At 50.1% G+C, this 16,271-nt stretch overlaps 2 protein-coding genes, 14 non-coding genes and 1 pseudogene across 16 annotated transcripts; 2 read left to right on the top strand and 15 right to left on the bottom strand.

The window, feature by feature from the left end:
* Window positions 1–70: 70 nt before the first annotated feature.
* On the bottom strand, window positions 71–234 carry LOC114829856. Its single transcript, XR_003777695.1, has one exon. It is a non-coding gene; the product is annotated as a U1 spliceosomal RNA (small nuclear RNA).
* Window positions 235–765: 531 nt separating this feature from the next.
* On the bottom strand, window positions 766–929 carry LOC117593535. Its single transcript, XR_004574981.1, has one exon. It is a non-coding gene; the product is annotated as a U1 spliceosomal RNA (small nuclear RNA).
* Window positions 930–1,453: 524 nt separating this feature from the next.
* Window positions 1,454–1,617, bottom strand: LOC114832460. The gene has a single exon (XR_003778314.1). It is a non-coding gene; the product is annotated as a U1 spliceosomal RNA (small nuclear RNA).
* A 465-nt stretch (window positions 1,618–2,082) lies between these two features.
* LOC117593526 lies at window positions 2,083–2,201 on the bottom strand. Its single transcript, XR_004574966.1, has one exon. It is a non-coding gene; the product is annotated as a 5S ribosomal RNA (ribosomal RNA).
* Window positions 2,202–2,725: 524 nt separating this feature from the next.
* Window positions 2,726–2,889, bottom strand: LOC117593536. Its single transcript, XR_004574982.1, has one exon. It is a non-coding gene; the product is annotated as a U1 spliceosomal RNA (small nuclear RNA).
* Window positions 2,890–3,413: 524 nt separating this feature from the next.
* Window positions 3,414–3,577, bottom strand: LOC114832469. Its single transcript, XR_003778323.1, has one exon. It is a non-coding gene; the product is annotated as a U1 spliceosomal RNA (small nuclear RNA).
* A 465-nt stretch (window positions 3,578–4,042) lies between these two features.
* Window positions 4,043–4,161, bottom strand: LOC114832438. The gene has a single exon (XR_003778298.1). It is a non-coding gene; the product is annotated as a 5S ribosomal RNA (ribosomal RNA).
* Window positions 4,162–4,685: 524 nt separating this feature from the next.
* On the bottom strand, window positions 4,686–4,849 carry LOC114832468. The gene has a single exon (XR_003778322.2). It is a non-coding gene; the product is annotated as a U1 spliceosomal RNA (small nuclear RNA).
* Window positions 4,850–5,373: 524 nt separating this feature from the next.
* Window positions 5,374–5,537, bottom strand: LOC117593531. The gene has a single exon (XR_004574977.1). It is a non-coding gene; the product is annotated as a U1 spliceosomal RNA (small nuclear RNA).
* Window positions 5,538–6,002: 465 nt separating this feature from the next.
* On the bottom strand, window positions 6,003–6,121 carry LOC117593528. The gene has a single exon (XR_004574971.1). It is a non-coding gene; the product is annotated as a 5S ribosomal RNA (ribosomal RNA).
* Window positions 6,122–6,645: 524 nt separating this feature from the next.
* LOC117593538 lies at window positions 6,646–6,809 on the bottom strand. Its single transcript, XR_004574984.1, has one exon. It is a non-coding gene; the product is annotated as a U1 spliceosomal RNA (small nuclear RNA).
* Window positions 6,810–7,333: 524 nt separating this feature from the next.
* LOC114832466 lies at window positions 7,334–7,497 on the bottom strand. The gene has a single exon (XR_003778320.1). It is a non-coding gene; the product is annotated as a U1 spliceosomal RNA (small nuclear RNA).
* A 465-nt stretch (window positions 7,498–7,962) lies between these two features.
* Window positions 7,963–8,081, bottom strand: LOC114832437. Its single transcript, XR_003778297.1, has one exon. It is a non-coding gene; the product is annotated as a 5S ribosomal RNA (ribosomal RNA).
* A 524-nt stretch (window positions 8,082–8,605) lies between these two features.
* Window positions 8,606–8,769, bottom strand: LOC117593539. Its single transcript, XR_004574985.1, has one exon. It is a non-coding gene; the product is annotated as a U1 spliceosomal RNA (small nuclear RNA).
* A 524-nt stretch (window positions 8,770–9,293) lies between these two features.
* On the bottom strand, window positions 9,294–9,474 carry LOC114829809 (annotated as a pseudogene).
* Window positions 9,475–9,523: 49 nt separating this feature from the next.
* Window positions 9,524–10,608, top strand: LOC114829732. The gene is made up of 2 exons (XM_034288723.1): window positions 9,524–10,056; window positions 10,137–10,608. The coding sequence occupies exons 1-2, from the start codon at window positions 9,743–9,745 to the stop codon at window positions 10,519–10,521; spliced, it is 699 nt and encodes a 232-aa protein (XP_034144614.1). The 5' UTR covers window positions 9,524–9,742; the 3' UTR covers window positions 10,522–10,608.
* On the top strand, window positions 10,540–15,913 carry LOC114832433. The gene is made up of 10 exons (XM_034288865.1): window positions 10,540–10,582; window positions 10,833–11,293; window positions 11,469–11,831; window positions 11,977–12,167; window positions 12,259–12,595; window positions 12,752–13,376; window positions 13,485–13,673; window positions 14,121–14,587; window positions 14,690–15,572; window positions 15,852–15,913. Exons 1-10 carry the CDS (start codon window positions 10,540–10,542, stop codon window positions 15,911–15,913), a joined length of 3,621 nt encoding a protein of 1,206 aa, XP_034144756.1.
* The last annotated feature ends 358 nt before the right edge of the window (window positions 15,914–16,271 follow it).

A 16,271-nucleotide genomic window follows, 5' to 3' on the forward strand; every position in this document is an offset into this window, starting at 1 on the left:
GTACACAAGGGCACAGACCTGACAGGTGGGAGAGGCACCAGGAGGGCACGTTTGTCATTGAACACTAGATCAGGGGAGAGCGCGAACGCAGTCCCCCACTACCAGAAATTATGCAATCGAGATTTCCACATTTGGGAAATTCGCAGGGGTCAGCACAGCCGGAGTGCAATGGCCGAGCCTCGCCCTGGGTGAACCGCCTTGGTGATCACGGTGTCTCCCTTGCCAGGTAAGTATGAGTTGTACAGGTCCGCGGAGGGGTGGCCATTACAGTGCCAACGTTTCCGCCTGACGGTGGGTCACTTAGAGCCTTACAATGTCACATCTCTGGACCGCCACAGCCTCACGTCCTATAGAGCCATTAAAAAGCATGTCTAGAAATGCAGATGCGGGCAAAGCACTTGCAAGTACTTTATTGTTTGTTTAGCCCATCTTGTGAGCGCATCCCTCTTTTCCTGTTTTACAACACTGCTGAACTGGTAGAAATGCAAATGCCCCCTTCCCCCTAATTGACCAAGCTTGAGAAGGTGTCTTCTCTGTCCACATTTTCTGGGGTTAGAGGTTGTATTAAGTAGTCCGGCATATACGGCCTGAAACAAAGAGGGAAACAAAGACAGACCTGGGCATGATTTGGGGGCAGACGGCGACCTAAAGATGAGCTTGAACACGCTTAAAGGGAGAGGAAGAGGAGGTACACAAGGGCACAGACCTGACAGGTGGGAGAGGTACCTGGAGCAAGGAGGGCACATTTGTCATTGAACACTAGATCAGGGGAGAGCGCGAACGCAGTCCCCCACTACCAGAAATTATGCAATCGAGATTTCCACATTTGGGAAATTCGCAGGGGTCAGCACAGCCGCAGTGCAATGGCCGAGCCTCGCCCTGGGTGAACCGCCTTGATGATCACGGTGTCTCCCTTGCCAGGTAAGTATGAGTTGTAGAGGTCCGCGGAGGGGTGGCCATTACAGTGCCAACGTTCCCGCCTGACGGTCGGTCACTTAGAGCCTTACAATGTCACATCTCTGGACCGCCACATCCTCACGTCCTATAGAGCCATTAAAAAGCATGTCTAGAAATGCAGATGCGGGCAGAGCACTTGCAAGTACTTTATTGTTTGTTTAGCCCATCTTGTGAGCGCATCCCTCTTTTCCTGTCATACAACACTGCCCAACTGGTAGAAATGCAAATGCCCCCTTCCCCCTAATTGACCAAGCTTGAGAAGGTGTCTTCTCTGTCCACATTTTCTGGGGTTAGAGGTTGTATTAAGTAGTCCGGCATATACGGCCTGAAACAAAGAGGGAAACAAAGACAGACCTGGGCATGATTTGGGGGCAGACGGCGACCTAAAGATGAGCTTGAACACGCTTAAAGGGAGAGGAAGAGGAGGTACACAAGGGCACAGACCTGACAGGTGGGAGAGGCACCAGGAGGGCACGTTTGTCATTGAACACTAGATCAGGGGAGAGCGCGAACGCAGTCCCCCACTACCAGAAATTATGCAATCGAGATTTCCACATTTGGGAAATTCGCAGGGGTCAGCACAGCCGGAGTGCAATGGCCGAGCCTCGCCCTGGGTGAACCGCCTTGGTGATCACGGTGTCTCCCTTGCCAGGTAAGTATGAGTTGTACAGGTCCGCGGAGGGGTGGCCATTACAGTGCCAACGTTTCCGCCTGACGGTGGGTCACTTAGAGCCTTACAATGTCACATCTCTGGACCGCCACAGCCTCACGTCCTATAGAGCCATTACAAAGCATGTCTAGAAATGCAGATGCGGGCAGAGCACTTGCAAGTACTTTATTGTTTGTTTAGCCCATCTTGTGAGCGCATCCCTCTTTTCCTGTTTTACAACACTGCTGAACTGGTAGAAATGCAAATGCCCCCTTCCCCCGATTTCAATGTGTTTAAGCAGAGTGGATTCACAAGCCAATGCCCAATGAGCACGCATTAGCGCGTTCAGACGAGCCCAGGAGAAACGTACAGAACCCACACTCGACCGGGGGGCCAGTTGCATTTAGTGAACTACATGTTGAATGAAGCCATCAGGATGAGAAAATAAACCAAGAGCACACCCTAGTGGGGGAAAAAGCTTACAGCACCTGGTATTCCCAGGCGGTCTCCCATCCAAGTACTAACCAGGCCCGACCCTGCTTAGCTTCCGAGATCGGACGAGATCGGGCGTATTCAGGCTGGTATGGCCGTAAGCGAGGGAACACTCGCCGGGGCGCTTTATAAAGGGATCAGTATCAAAAAAGAGCATGACACGGGAAAGCTGTTATTTAGCAAAATAAGGCAATCACAGTGAAAAAGCACTCACATTTGGAGGACATATCTTTGAACCCTGTCAAGCATTTCCATTACTAAGTGACTGTGCTATCTAGCTCCAGCCTAGGTCCCCATTTCAATGTGGACTCTAGCACACTGCAGGCCAATAGAGGCTGCCCCCCGCTAACTGGTGCCGCTTGACTAATTGACCAAGCTTGAGAAGGTGTCTTCTCTGTCCACATTTTCTGGGGTTAGAGGTTGTATTAAGTAGTCCGGCATATACGGCCTGAAACAAAGAGGGAAACAAAGACAGACCTGGGCATGATTTGGGGGCAGACGGCGACCTAAAGATGAGCTTGAACACGCTTAAAGGGAGAGGAAGAGGAGGTACACAAGGGCACAGACCTGACAGGTTGGGAGAGGTACCTGGAGCAAGGAGGGCACATTTGTCATTGAACACTAGATCAGGGGAGAGCGCGAACGCAGTCCCCCACTACCAGAAATTATGCAATCGAGATTTCCACATTTGGGAAATTCGCAGGGGTCAGCACAGCCGCAGTGCAATGGCCGAGCCTCGCCCTGGGTGAACCGCCTTGATGATCACGGTGTCTCCCTTGCCAGGTAAGTATGAGTTGTACAGGTCCGCGGAGGGGTGGCCATTACAGTGCCAACGTTCCCGCCTGACGGTCGGTCACTTAGAGCCTTACAATGTCACATCTCTGGACCGCCACATCCTCACGTCCTATAGAGCCATTAAAAAGCATGTCTAGAAATGCAGATGCGGGCAGAGCACTTGCAAGTACTTTATTGTTTGTTTAGCCCATCTTGTGAGCGCATCCCTCTTTTCCTGTCATACAACACTGCTGAACTGGTAGAAATGCAAATGCCCCCTTCCCCCTAATTGACCAAGCTTGAGAAGGTGTCTTCTCTGTCCACATTTTCTGGGGTTAGAGGTTGTATTAAGTAGTCCGGCATATACGGCCTGAAACAAAGAGGGAAACAAAGACAGACCTGGGCATGATTTGGGGGCAGACGGCGACCTAAAGATGAGCTTGAACACGCTTAAAGGGAGAGGAAGAGGAGGTACACAAGGGCACAGACCTGACAGGTGGGAGAGGCACCAGGAGGGCACGTTTGTCATTGAACACTAGATCAGGGGAGAGCGCGAACGCAGTCCCCCACTACCAGAAATTATGCAATCGAGATTTCCACATTTGGGAAATTCGCAGGGGTCAGCACAGCCGGAGTGCAATGGCCGAGCCTCGCCCTGGGTGAACCGCCTTGGTGATCACGGTGTCTCCCTTGCCAGGTAAGTATGAGTTGTACAGGTCCGCGGAGGGGTGGCCATTACAGTGCCAACGTTTCCGCCTGACGGTGGGTCACTTAGAGCCTTACAATGTCACATCTCTGGACCGCCACAGCCTCACGTCCTATAGAGCCATTACAAAGCATGTCTAGAAATGCAGATGCGGGCAGAGCACTTGCAAGTACTTTATTGTTTGTTTAGCCCATCTTGTGAGCGCATCCCTCTTTTCCTGTTTTACAACACTGCTGAACTGGTAGAAATGCAAATGCCCCCTTCCCCCGATTTCAATGTGTTTAAGCAGAGTGGATTCACAAGCCAATGCCCAATGAGCACGCATTAGCGCGTTCAGACGAGCCCAGGAGAAACGTACAGAACCCACACTCGACCGGGGGGCCAGTTGCATTTAGTGAACTACATGTTGAATGAAGCCATCAGGATGAGAAAATAAACCAAGAGCACACCCTAGTGGGGGAAAAAGCTTACAGCACCTGGTATTCCCAGGCGGTCTCCCATCCAAGTACTAACCAGGCCCGACCCTGCTTAGCTTCCGAGATCGGACGAGATCGGGCGTATTCAGGCTGGTATGGCCGTAAGCGAGGGAACACTCGCCGGGGCGCTTTATAAAGGGATCAGTATCAAAAAAGAGCATGACACGGGAAAGCTGTTATTTAGCAAAATAAGGCAATCACAGTGAAAAAGCACTCACATTTGGAGGACATATCTTTGAACCCTGTCAAGCATTTCCATTACTAAGTGACTGTGCTATCTAGCTCCAGCCTAGGTCCCCATTTCAATGTGGACTCTAGCACACTGCAGGCCAATAGAGGCTGCCCCCCGCTAACTGGTGCCGCTTGACTAATTGACCAAGCTTGAGAAGGTGTCTTCTCTGTCCACATTTTCTGGGGTTAGAGGTTGTATTAAGTAGTCCGGCATATACGGCCTGAAACAAAGAGGGAAACAAAGACAGACCTGGGCATGATTTGGGGGCAGACGGCGACCTAAAGATGAGCTTGAACACGCTTAAAGGGAGAGGAAGAGGAGGTACACAAGGGCACAGACCTGACAGGTTGGGAGAGGTACCTGGAGCAAGGAGGGCACATTTGTCATTGAACACTAGATCAGGGGAGAGCGCGAACGCAGTCCCCCACTACCAGAAATTATGCAATCGAGATTTCCACATTTGGGAAATTCGCAGGGGTCAGCACAGCCGCAGTGCAATGGCCGAGCCTCGCCCTGGGTGAACCGCCTTGATGATCACGGTGTCTCCCTTGCCAGGTAAGTATGAGTTGTAGAGGTCCGCGGAGGGGTGGCCATTACAGTGCCAACGTTCCCGCCTGACGGTCGGTCACTTAGAGCCTTACAATGTCACATCTCTGGACCGCCACATCCTCACGTCCTATAGAGCCATTAAAAAGCATGTCTAGAAATGCAGATGCGGGCAGAGCACTTGCAAGTACTTTATTGTTTGTTTAGCCCATCTTGTGAGCGCATCCCTCTTTTCCTGTCATACAACACTGCCCAACTGGTAGAAATGCAAATGCCCCCTTCCCCCTAATTGACCAAGCTTGAGAAGGTGTCTTCTCTGTCCACATTTTCTGGGGTTAGAGGTTGTATTAAGTAGTCCGGCATATACGGCCTGAAACAAAGAGGGAAACAAAGACAGACCTGGGCATGATTTGGGGGCAGACGGCGACCTAAAGATGAGCTTGAACACGCTTAAAGGGAGAGGAAGAGGAGGTACACAAGGGCACAGACCTGACAGGTGGGAGAGGCACCAGGAGGGCACGTTTGTCATTGAACACTAGATCAGGGGAGAGCGCGAACGCAGTCCCCCACTACCAGAAATTATGCAATCGAGATTTCCACATTTGGGAAATTCGCAGGGGTCAGCACAGCCGGAGTGCAATGGCCGAGCCTCGCCCTGGGTGAACCGCCTTGGTGATCACGGTGTCTCCCTTGCCAGGTAAGTATGAGTTGTACAGGTCCGCGGAGGGGTGGCCATTACAGTGCCAACGTTTCCGCCTGACGGTGGGTCACTTAGAGCCTTACAATGTCACATCTCTGGACCGCCACAGCCTCACGTCCTATAGAGCCATTACAAAGCATGTCTAGAAATGCAGATGCGGGCAGAGCACTTGCAAGTACTTTATTGTTTGTTTAGCCCATCTTGTGAGCGCATCCCTCTTTTCCTGTTTTACAACACTGCTGAACTGGTAGAAATGCAAATGCCCCCTTCCCCCGATTTCAATGTGTTTAAGCAGAGTGGATTCACAAGCCAATGCCCAATGAGCACGCATTAGCGCGTTCAGACGAGCCCAGGAGAAACGTACAGAACCCACACTCGACCGGGGGGCCAGTTGCATTTAGTGAACTACACGTTGAATGAAGCCATCAGGATGAGAAAATAAACCAAGAGCACACCCTAGTGGGGGAAAAAGCTTACAGCACCTGGTATTCCCAGGCGGTCTCCCATCCAAGTACTAACCAGGCCCGACCCTGCTTAGCTTCCGAGATCGGACGAGATCGGGCGTATTCAGGCTGGTATGGCCGTAAGCGAGGGAACACTCGCCGGGGCGCTTTATAAAGGGATCAGTATCAAAAAAGAGCATGACACGGGAAAGCTGTTATTTAGCAAAATAAGGCAATCACAGTGAAAAAGCACTCACATTTGGAGGACATATCTTTGAACCCTGTCAAGCATTTCCATTACTAAGTGACTGTGCTATCTAGCTCCAGCCTAGGTCCCCATTTCAATGTGGACTCTAGCACACTGCAGGCCAATAGAGGCTGCCCCCCGCTAACTGGTGCCGCTTGACTAATTGACCAAGCTTGAGAAGGTGTCTTCTCTGTCCACATTTTCTGGGGTTAGAGGTTGTATTAAGTAGTCCGGCATATACGGCCTGAAACAAAGAGGGAAACAAAGACAGACCTGGGCATGATTTGGGGGCAGACGGCGACCTAAAGATGAGCTTGAACACGCTTAAAGGGAGAGGAAGAGGAGGTACACAAGGGCACAGACCTGACAGGTTGGGAGAGGTACCTGGAGCAAGGAGGGCACATTTGTCATTGAACACTAGATCAGGGGAGAGCGCGAACGCAGTCCCCCACTACCAGAAATTATGCAATCGAGATTTCCACATTTGGGAAATTCGCAGGGGTCAGCACAGCCGCAGTGCAATGGCCGAGCCTCGCCCTGGGTGAACCGCCTTGATGATCACGGTGTCTCCCTTGCCAGGTAAGTATGAGTTGTAGAGGTCCGCGGAGGGGTGGCCATTACAGTGCCAACGTTCCCGCCTGACGGTCGGTCACTTAGAGCCTTACAATGTCACATCTCTGGACCGCCACATCCTCACGTCCTATAGAGCCATTAAAAAGCATGTCTAGAAATGCAGATGCGGGCAGAGCACTTGCAAGTACTTTATTGTTTGTTTAGCCCATCTTGTGAGCGCATCCCTCTTTTCCTGTCATACAACACTGCCCAACTGGTAGAAATGCAAATGCCCCCTTCCCCCTAATTGACCAAGCTTGAGAAGGTGTCTTCTCTGTCCACATTTTCTGGGGTTAGAGGTTGTATTAAGTAGTCCGGCATATACGGCCTGAAACAAAGAGGGAAACAAAGACAGACCTGGGCATGATTTGGGGGCAGACGGCGACCTAAAGATGAGCTTGAACACGCTTAAAGGGAGAGGAAGAGGAGGTACACAAGGGCACAGACCTGACAGGTGGGAGAGGCACCAGGAGGGCACGTTTGTCATTGAACACTAGATCAGGGGAGAGCGCGAACGCAGTCCCCCACTACCAGAAATTATGCAATCGAGATTTCCACATTTGGGAAATTCGCAGGGGTCAGCACAGCCGGAGTGCAATGGCCGAGCCTCGCCCTGGGTGAACCGCCTTGGTGATCACGGTGTCTCCCTTGCCAGGTAAGTATGAGTTGTACAGGTCCGCGGAGGGGTGGCCATTACAGTGCCAACGTTTCCGCCTGACGGTGGGTCACTTAGAGCCTTACAATGTCACATCTCTGGACCGCCACAGCCTCACGTCCTATAGAGCCATTACAAAGCATGTCTAGAAATGCAGATGCGGGCAGAGCACTTGCAAGTACTTTATTGTTTGTTTAGCCCATCTTGTGAGCGCATCCCTCTTTTCCTGTTTTACAACACTGCTGAACTGGTAGAAATGCAAATGCCCCCTTCCCCCGATTTCAATGTGTTTAAGCAGAGTGGATTCACAAGCCAATGCCCAATGAGCACGCATTAGCGCGTTCAGACGAGCCCAGGAGAAACGTACAGAACCCACACTCGACCGGGGGGCCAGTTGCATTTAGTGAACTACACGTTGAATGAAGCCATCAGGATGAGAAAATAAACCAAGAGCACACCCTAGTGGGGGAAAAAGCTTACAGCACCTGGTATTCCCAGGCGGTCTCCCATCCAAGTACTAACCAGGCCCGACCCTGCTTAGCTTCCGAGATCGGACGAGATCGGGCGTATTCAGGCTGGTATGGCCGTAAGCGAGGGAACACTCGCCGGGGCGCTTTATAAAGGGATCAGTATCAAAAAAGAGCATGACACGGGAAAGCTGTTATTTAGCAAAATAAGGCAATCACAGTGAAAAAGCACTCACATTTGGAGGACATATCTTTGAACCCTGTCAAGCATTTCCATTACTAAGTGACTGTGCTATCTAGCTCCAGCCTAGGTCCCCATTTCAATGTGGACTCTAGCACACTGCAGGCCAATAGAGGCTGCCCCCCGCTAACTGGTGCCGCTTGACTAATTGACCAAGCTTGAGAAGGTGTCTTCTCTGTCCACATTTTCTGGGGTTAGAGGTTGTATTAAGTAGTCCGGCATATACGGCCTGAAACAAAGAGGGAAACAAAGACAGACCTGGGCATGATTTGGGGGCAGACGGCGACCTAAAGATGAGCTTGAACACGCTTAAAGGGAGAGGAAGAGGAGGTACACAAGGGCACAGACCTGACAGGTTGGGAGAGGTACCTGGAGCAAGGAGGGCACATTTGTCATTGAACACTAGATCAGGGGAGAGCGCGAACGCAGTCCCCCACTACCAGAAATTATGCAATCGAGATTTCCACATTTGGGAAATTCGCAGGGGTCAGCACAGCCGCAGTGCAATGGCCGAGCCTCGCCCTGGGTGAACCGCCTTGATGATCACGGTGTCTCCCTTGCCAGGTAAGTATGAGTTGTACAGGTCCGCGGAGGGGTGGCCATTACAGTGCCAACGTTCCCGCCTGACGGTCGGTCACTTAGAGCCTTACAATGTCACATCTCTGGACCGCCACATCCTCACGTCCTATAGAGCCATTAAAAAGCATGTCTAGAAATGCAGATGCGGGCAGAGCACTTGCAAGTACTTTATTGTTTGTTTAGCCCATCTTGTGAGCGCATCCCTCTTTTCCTGTCATACAACACTGCCCAACTGGTAGAAATGCAAATGCCCCCTTCCCCCTAATTGACCAAGCTTGAGAAGGTGTCTTCTCTGTCCACATTTTCTGGGGTTAGAGGTTGTATTAAGTAGTCCGGCATATACGGCCTGAAACAAAGAGGGAAACAAAGACAGACCTGGGCATGATTTGGGGGCAGACGGCGACCTAAAGATGAGCTTGAACACGCTTAAAGGGAGAGGAAGAGGAGGTACACAAGGGCACAGACCTGACAGGTGGGAGAGGCACCAGGAGGGCACGTTTGTCATTGAACACTAGATCAGGGGAGAGCGCGAACGCAGTCCCCCACTACCAGAAATTATGCAATCGAGATTTCCACATTTGGGAAATTCGCAGGGGTCGAGTCTACAGTAGCGCAACGACTGTAGACAGTTACGCGTTCTGATTGGTCTAGAGTCTACAGTCACTGTAGACTCTAGACCAATCAGAACGCGTAACTGTCTACAGTCGCTTGCGTCACTTGAAAAAAAATCTCATTAGCAGCCTCGCAAAAATCGCATTAGCCCCGTATTTGGACCCGACTTTCGCTCATTACTTTATTCGTATATCATTCATTGTCTTGGGATTTGGTGGAAGTTATCTGAGACCCTTGGAGACCTTAACCAACGTTTTTGTTTTGTGCGAATTGGTCTAGTTTTTCTCTTGATCGAGCCATTTCGGAGACCCACTGTTACGATCTTGCTGAGTTTACTGTCACTGTCAGTTTTGTATGTCAATGAAGATGGCGAGCCCAGTAATCCGCGTAATCAACCCAGATGCCCCTCCATATCGTCAGCAGGCCGTATTGGTGGCGACAAAAGAGGCCCGTTACTATCGGGAGAAAAGGATGCTCTTTCCCAAACCTCCACAGGAGCTGCGGAACCAGGCTACAGCCTTGGCTCATGCAGAGAAGCTCCTTCGAGCGGAGGGTATCCACACTCCTTCGCGTCAGCTGTGCCTGGGAAAGCTGGTGATTCCATTTGGCCAGTATGAAAACGCATCTTTTCACTGGCTTGTGGAAAACGATGTGGGCTACTTGAAGTAGTAAGTATATTATATTTAATACCATTGGAGGCAATGCATTTATTATACAATTTTAATGGCATGCTTATAATAAATGGCAGTATACTTGACAAGCACAGATCAGAGGAGACCACCCAACATAGGGAGGGAGAGAGAGTGAACCAGGGAGTGAAAGACTACCTCAATGAATATGCAGAGAGTTTCCCACAAGTCTGCATTCTCCTGGAGGCCAACATCGACAGGTGTATTTACGGTCAGAGAGGGTTTGAGGAAAGCACCTTTCAGGAGATGTGGACTCTCTACAGCAAGTACCCCACCCAAAAGGACAGGCCAGAGCTATTCAGTGAGGAGGAGAAGGAGATAATAAAGAAAGCATACAGTTCTGTGAGGAGGTGGCTGCACACACCAGTGACCCACATCACAAGTGTGCAGATGAAGCGGTTCAGGAAATATATTGTTGACAAGGAGCAAGTAAGTTGTATGTAATGGGAAGAGCAGAATAGCATGGTAAATTATTTTCATATTAGAGATATTTTAATCACTAAATGTTTTTGTTTGCTTTTGATAATTAAAAGCTGGTACATCATAAAATCTATATAGTTACAATAAATTTTGTTGTCCAGCAACCGCAGGCAAGCACCTCCAAGTGTGATCCTTCATCATGGCCAGGGGACGACAGTGAACTGTTAGCTGCAAGCTAGGCTGTTGAAGGTAGGGGAGTTACAGAGTAAACAGACATGAAACCGTAAAAAATGTAAAAATTATACAAAACAACTTTGTTTGGAAAATTCCCACAGACACAATCAAACAGTTCGAGCCCCCTGTCCGGCCCAAGCAGCCCGAGCCCCCTGTCCGGCCCAAGAAGCCCGAGCCCCCTGTCCGGCCCAAGCAGCCCGAGCCCGCTGTCCGGCCCAAGAAGCCCGAGCCCGCTGTCCGGCCCAAGCAGCCCGAGCCCGCTGTCCGGCCCAAGAAGCCCGAGCCCGCTGTCCGGCCCAAGCAGCCCGAGCCGCCTGTCCGGCCCAAGAAGCTTGAACCCGCTGTCCGGCCCAAGAAGCTCGAACCCGCTGTCCGGCCCAAGAAGCTCGAGCCCCCTGTCCGGCCCAAGCAGACCGAGCCCGCTGTCCGGCCCAAACAGCCCGAGCCCCCTGTCCGGCCCAAACAGCCCGAGCCCCCTGGCCAACTCACAGAGTCCCCGTCCACAGCACAGGATCATGAGGGTCAGCCTTTTCCCACGGAATCACCTCTGAGTGACTCCCCTGTAAGTAAAATTCACATTATATGCAAACAATGTCAAGGAGAACAATTTGTTTAACATGTTGGTTTTTTTTTTTTTTTTAATTGGTTGTATGTTTTGACATTCATTTGTACTAACCAAAGTAATGTAAAATAATAAGTAATAACTAAGTGTGTTTTGTATGTGTTGTGTGTTGCAGGTGGAGCTAGAGGGTTGGGTGCGTCTGTGGGAAAACCCCAATGGCATCCCATCTGCAGACATTTCCTGGCTCAAAGACCACAATGAAAGAGGGCTGTTCACACCCGTTCAAATCTATAAGGACAAAAGTGGTCTGTTCAGGAGGCGACGGGTGATGAAATCGGACCGCATGTGGTTTTACCCAGAAGAACCTCCCGGCTACGTCAGGGGTGCCCCGCCAACTCCACAACAGTTTTTTCGGAGTCGTGTTTTTGTGTGGCGTCCTGTTGGAGTGTGGAGGTACTCCCTGAAGTGTCCTCGAGGGGATCAGTGTCTGGGTAGAGGACGGAACGTGCACCTCTACAAGTCTGGCTATCACCACCGGGTATAACTCACTTCACCTTTGTTAGAGTTTTTACATTAGTTTATTACTATGTATGTAAACATGCAAGACAAAAAAAGAGCACAGAAAGCCATATCCTGCTATTGGCCTTTTTTTTAATAGGATTTTCTCCCCATATGTACTTTAGGTACGTCACATCTGTGACGTGTCCACCTGGTACACCATGCTCACTGAGGTCCTGTGCTGTGGACCATGTACAAAAGCGGCCAGAAGCGGAGAAGGTGGCACAATGGGTCGGTGGCTTGCGTGGGATGCCGCTATTTTGTCCCAGCTTAGCGAGGCTCACCAAGCTATGTTCCCTGCCATCCTCACCAGCAAGTGAGTATACTGAACATAATGTGTGCGTTTGACAGACCTGGAAGTGTCACTCAAATCCACCTGAACATATTGATTGTGACTCTACTTATAGGCGTGGCGTGGATAGGACTGTTGTGCGCCTTCTGAGGGACCGGACGGAAGGGAACACCATGGTCAAGGTGTGGCGGCAGATACAGGAGAACCACGTTGAAGAGTACCTTCAGCGTAAGGACCTGTACACCACACTCCTCATGACTGTCGTGAAACCTGGAGGGATCGTTTCTGCACTAAGGCACACTTTCCAGGCTCCACCTCCTCCAAGAGAGCTCCCCTCCGCGCGGCTCCTGCGCCACGCCTTCCTGCTGGCGGAGGCCAGCAACGTGCAGGATTACCGGAGCCAGATCCTCTCCACTTTTGGCACTGTGCTGAAAATGGATTCCACCAAGAAAGTATGTAAATCATGCAAAACATCTTGCAGTATTGTTTGGTTTTTTATTAAGTTTTAAATTGAACCCATTTTCACATTGTTGTAAAGTGATTAAGAAAAATCACATATCAATAAAATCTAACAGGTTATCTCATTATGCACACTTGACATGTTTTAGGTGGTGAAGAAGCTGTCTGGGGAGGGTGGAGGCTCAGCTGAGTGGTTCACCAGCATCGGAAACGAGCACTCCCAGATAGTTTCATTTGTGCTGACCTGTGAGGAGTCCACAGAGAAGCTGAAACCGATGTGCCTTGGGGTCATGGAGAGGTTCCGGCTGGCCAATCAACCAGTCCCAAAAATTATATACGTGGACCGTGGGTGTTGCCGTGCGCAGGGCCCAACAGCGCTGGGGATTTTGTTCCAGCCTTGGGTGGACAACGGGATGGTTGTGCGTCTGGACATCTTTCACTGGATCCACCGGTTTGATGCAGCCATACGCACAGAGTCCCACTCGAAGTATGCTGCATTCAAGTCTGCGCTAGCTGGGGGAGTGCTGGCCTATAACCGCTCAGACCTGGAGCTGCTCATCAAGGCCATGAGAGCCAAGGACCCGGCAACGCTGATGACTGTGTCAGATGAGGATATTGTCCGCCTCTACATTACCAGGGAGCACCTCAAACACCACGTGCGAAGGGTCACACTGGGAGCTCAGGAAACATTCCGGCTCATCCATCTGGCCATTGAGGAGCTGAAAGGTCCCGCAGGGCTGGACGAGAGCGGAGTGAGCCTTTTCAAAACACCTGGTATAAAAGACCTCATTCAAAAAAGTTATTACAACATTGATACGGATAGAGTTGCATACAAAGTGAACATAACTCACTGTATGCATGCATGTATGTATGTATTTACAGAGGCCATTGATGAGATGTGGGCAGGCCAGCAGCGACACCTGGAGTGCATCCAGGATCCACCAGACATGAACATGTATAGGGTGGCGCGTACCACAACCATTAACAATGTGGACCTACCCTACTACAAATGTCTGCGTGGAAGCAACAGCCTGGAAGGATTCCACAAAGCTCTGCCGAACATGATTCCAGGTACACAGGTGTATTCTCTATACTTGTAACAAATTAAATATGTGACCCTGTCATTAAGCAATAATGACAGGAGAGGGGGTGCGATTGTACTGAATATATCACAGCTGTGATTTGGATATAGCTTTAATACAACCATTCTACAATTGCCATTTATTAGTTAACAGTAATAAGCCACAACAGATTATGATTTGTTTCTTTTTTTAATCATTTATTTTCCTCCGCCAACACAAAAAGATCTGCAACTGGACTTCGGACTTGACTTTTGCCAAGCAACACAAACAAAACATTTATTAGAACACCTGTAAAGCGGAGTGATACATGTAGTTAAAAGTCCCCGTGCAGTAACGCTCAATATAGGAACTCATGGAATGCCCATTGTCCAATCAAACTAATTAGTTGAAAAAGTGGAACTAACTGTTGTATAATACCTTCAATTTTGATTTTCAGGTCCCCACTGTGCAGCACGGCCCTATCAGGTTTACCTGATCAGTGGCATTGCACGGTGGAACTCTGACAGGAGCGGGGATGCCGTGTTTGGTGGCAAAGGACGGCACCACAGGACCTATTCGGCGCCGCTGATTGATCGCCTCAACGCTCGCTGTCAGCAGCTGTTCGGAGAGACTGTGGAGGAGAATTTCCGGGCCCCTGCTGATGTCTCTTCCAACGAGCTGCTCGGGTTGGAGTACCTGTTCAGCCAGAGCACGGGGGAATCTGGGCCCTTCTCTCTTCAGGACATTGTCAACGATGGACCTGGTCCAGAAGAGGAGGTGCTCCGACCTGGGCAGCCTGATCCAGATGACGCAGACGAGGCGTACCAGAGCGATGTGGAGGCACACGACCGTGCGCTGGATGCCGTCCTGCCCCACATCACACTCACCAGCGACGAAACCGCCACTGTTCACCCTCCGGCCTTTGTGAGTAGCCGTGTGTCTGCTAGAATGAAATACAATGCACCAGTTACTGAAAAAGACAACATATTTGAACTTACCACATTCATATGGCTTTTTCTTTTACAGGAGGATGCCTGCAGTCCAAACCCTCTTCCTGGCTTTCCTAAGTTGGAAATGTTCTGCTCTGTGCTGGTGGAGATTGGCCTGGCAGAAGAAAAGCTGTCACTCACCACCGAGCAGAGAAACCAGGTCCTTAAAGCCTGGAATGCCGTGGAGGAGCATGACAAGCAGCCACAAAAGTTCAACCAGTTGTACAGAACACACTGGGGCAACACCCTCTACTGCCGCACAAAAAGGGACGATCTTGTTGACGCTGCTCTGATACAGAGGGTAAAGATGGCCAAGCGCTACGCACCAGCGCAACAGGACATCAGTGCTCAGCACAACAGGCTGATGTACACGCTGGTGAAACTGTTGTGGTTGCGCTCACCTCAAGGCTCTCGCAACAGTCCTGAGAAGAGAACCCTCTTGAAGGCGTACGAGCGAGTCCAGCACCGGATTTTAGTGGAGGATCCAGTCCTGTGCAAAGCAGGCATTCCTCTACCCAAGATTAACAGCAAGACTGTGCAGGACTTTATCCGTCGCCAAGAGAGGCTCCTCAACTTGCACGCCACAAAACAGCCCTCCACCATCACTAAGACCACCTCCATCTCATCTGCAGACCTTCCACCAGCACCACATCAGCCTGCAGTCCTCCCTCCACCAGACTACCCCCTGATGGAATATGTGCCCACACCCAGCACAGCAGGGACCAAGGTGTTAAAGGGAAGGACAGATATGATGGCACCACTCTCCCGGCCTCAGCCACCGATGCCACATTTGCTACTGCCACCACCAGTGAGAAAACCCAACGCCCCCTCTACCATCACCAGACCTGTGCCCTCCCTCTCTGCATCTACAGCAACCCCAGGAATTGCTGGCCCCTCCACATGGCCCATAATGCCTGCTAGTGAGGCAAATCCAGGGATTGATGGTCCACCTAAATCAGTCCCTCCAACTCTGCCCAAAATGCCTACTACAATTGGCACAGCACACAGTAGTACTTCATTCTGGGCAAGAGCTACGCAATTCAAGCGGAAGCATAAGGAACACTCCTCAGAAGTAGGAGCCAAAGTGTCAAGGGTGCAAAATCTCCCTGTCTGTACACTCTGTGGCCAAACAACCCAGGGACATAAAAAATACAAAAAAAAGAGTTTCTGCCCTACAAATATGATGTCCCCATCAAAAGGTCTGGACAACAAAGTGTACAGCAGCTACGAACACTTCACCTCTGTTGTTGACAAGTTGTAGTAATATAAATATGTTGTAATAAATCTGTAAATATGGGACGGTTGCATTGTACATATGGTAAATAGGCTTTGATTTTATGACATTTTATATTGTCTAACTTATATTGTCTACACTGTAGTGCTGTGTTTTTTATAAGTGTTCCCCAATATACATGCACTTTATTCATTAAAGTGGTCAGTGCTACAGTAACAGTTGTGGAATATCAATTAATGAATTGAACAATGGGGTTATATTTGTATGTATCAAAACATAAAGACACAGATAAAGTAACTGAGGTAAGGAAATGTGCCAATAGCACAATGAAATCAGATCATTTTGCACATATTTTAGTAGAAAAGGTAAAGCCACAAAACAACAT

Source organism: Esox lucius, chromosome 20 (assembly GCF_011004845.1).
Source record: "Esox lucius isolate fEsoLuc1 chromosome 20, fEsoLuc1.pri, whole genome shotgun sequence".
Lineage (NCBI taxonomy): Eukaryota > Metazoa > Chordata > Actinopteri > Esociformes > Esocidae > Esox > Esox lucius.

Coding starts and splice junctions, on each gene's coding strand:
- LOC114829732 (XM_034288723.1), top strand. CDS start 9,743: ATGTCAATGAAGATGGCGAGCCCAGTAATCCGCGTAATCAACCCAGAT. Junction 10,057..10,136: donor GATGTGGGCTACTTGAAGTA/GTAAGTATATTA, acceptor AATAAATGGCAG/TATACTTGACAAGCACAGAT.
- LOC114832433 (XM_034288865.1), top strand. CDS start 10,540: ATGGTAAATTATTTTCATATTAGAGATATTTTAATCACTAAAT. Junction 12,596..12,751: donor AAATGGATTCCACCAAGAAA/GTATGTAAATCA, acceptor GACATGTTTTAG/GTGGTGAAGAAGCTGTCTGG. Junction 15,573..15,851: donor ATGGCCCATAATGCCTGCTA/GTGAGGCAAATC, acceptor CCCCATCAAAAG/GTCTGGACAACAAAGTGTAC.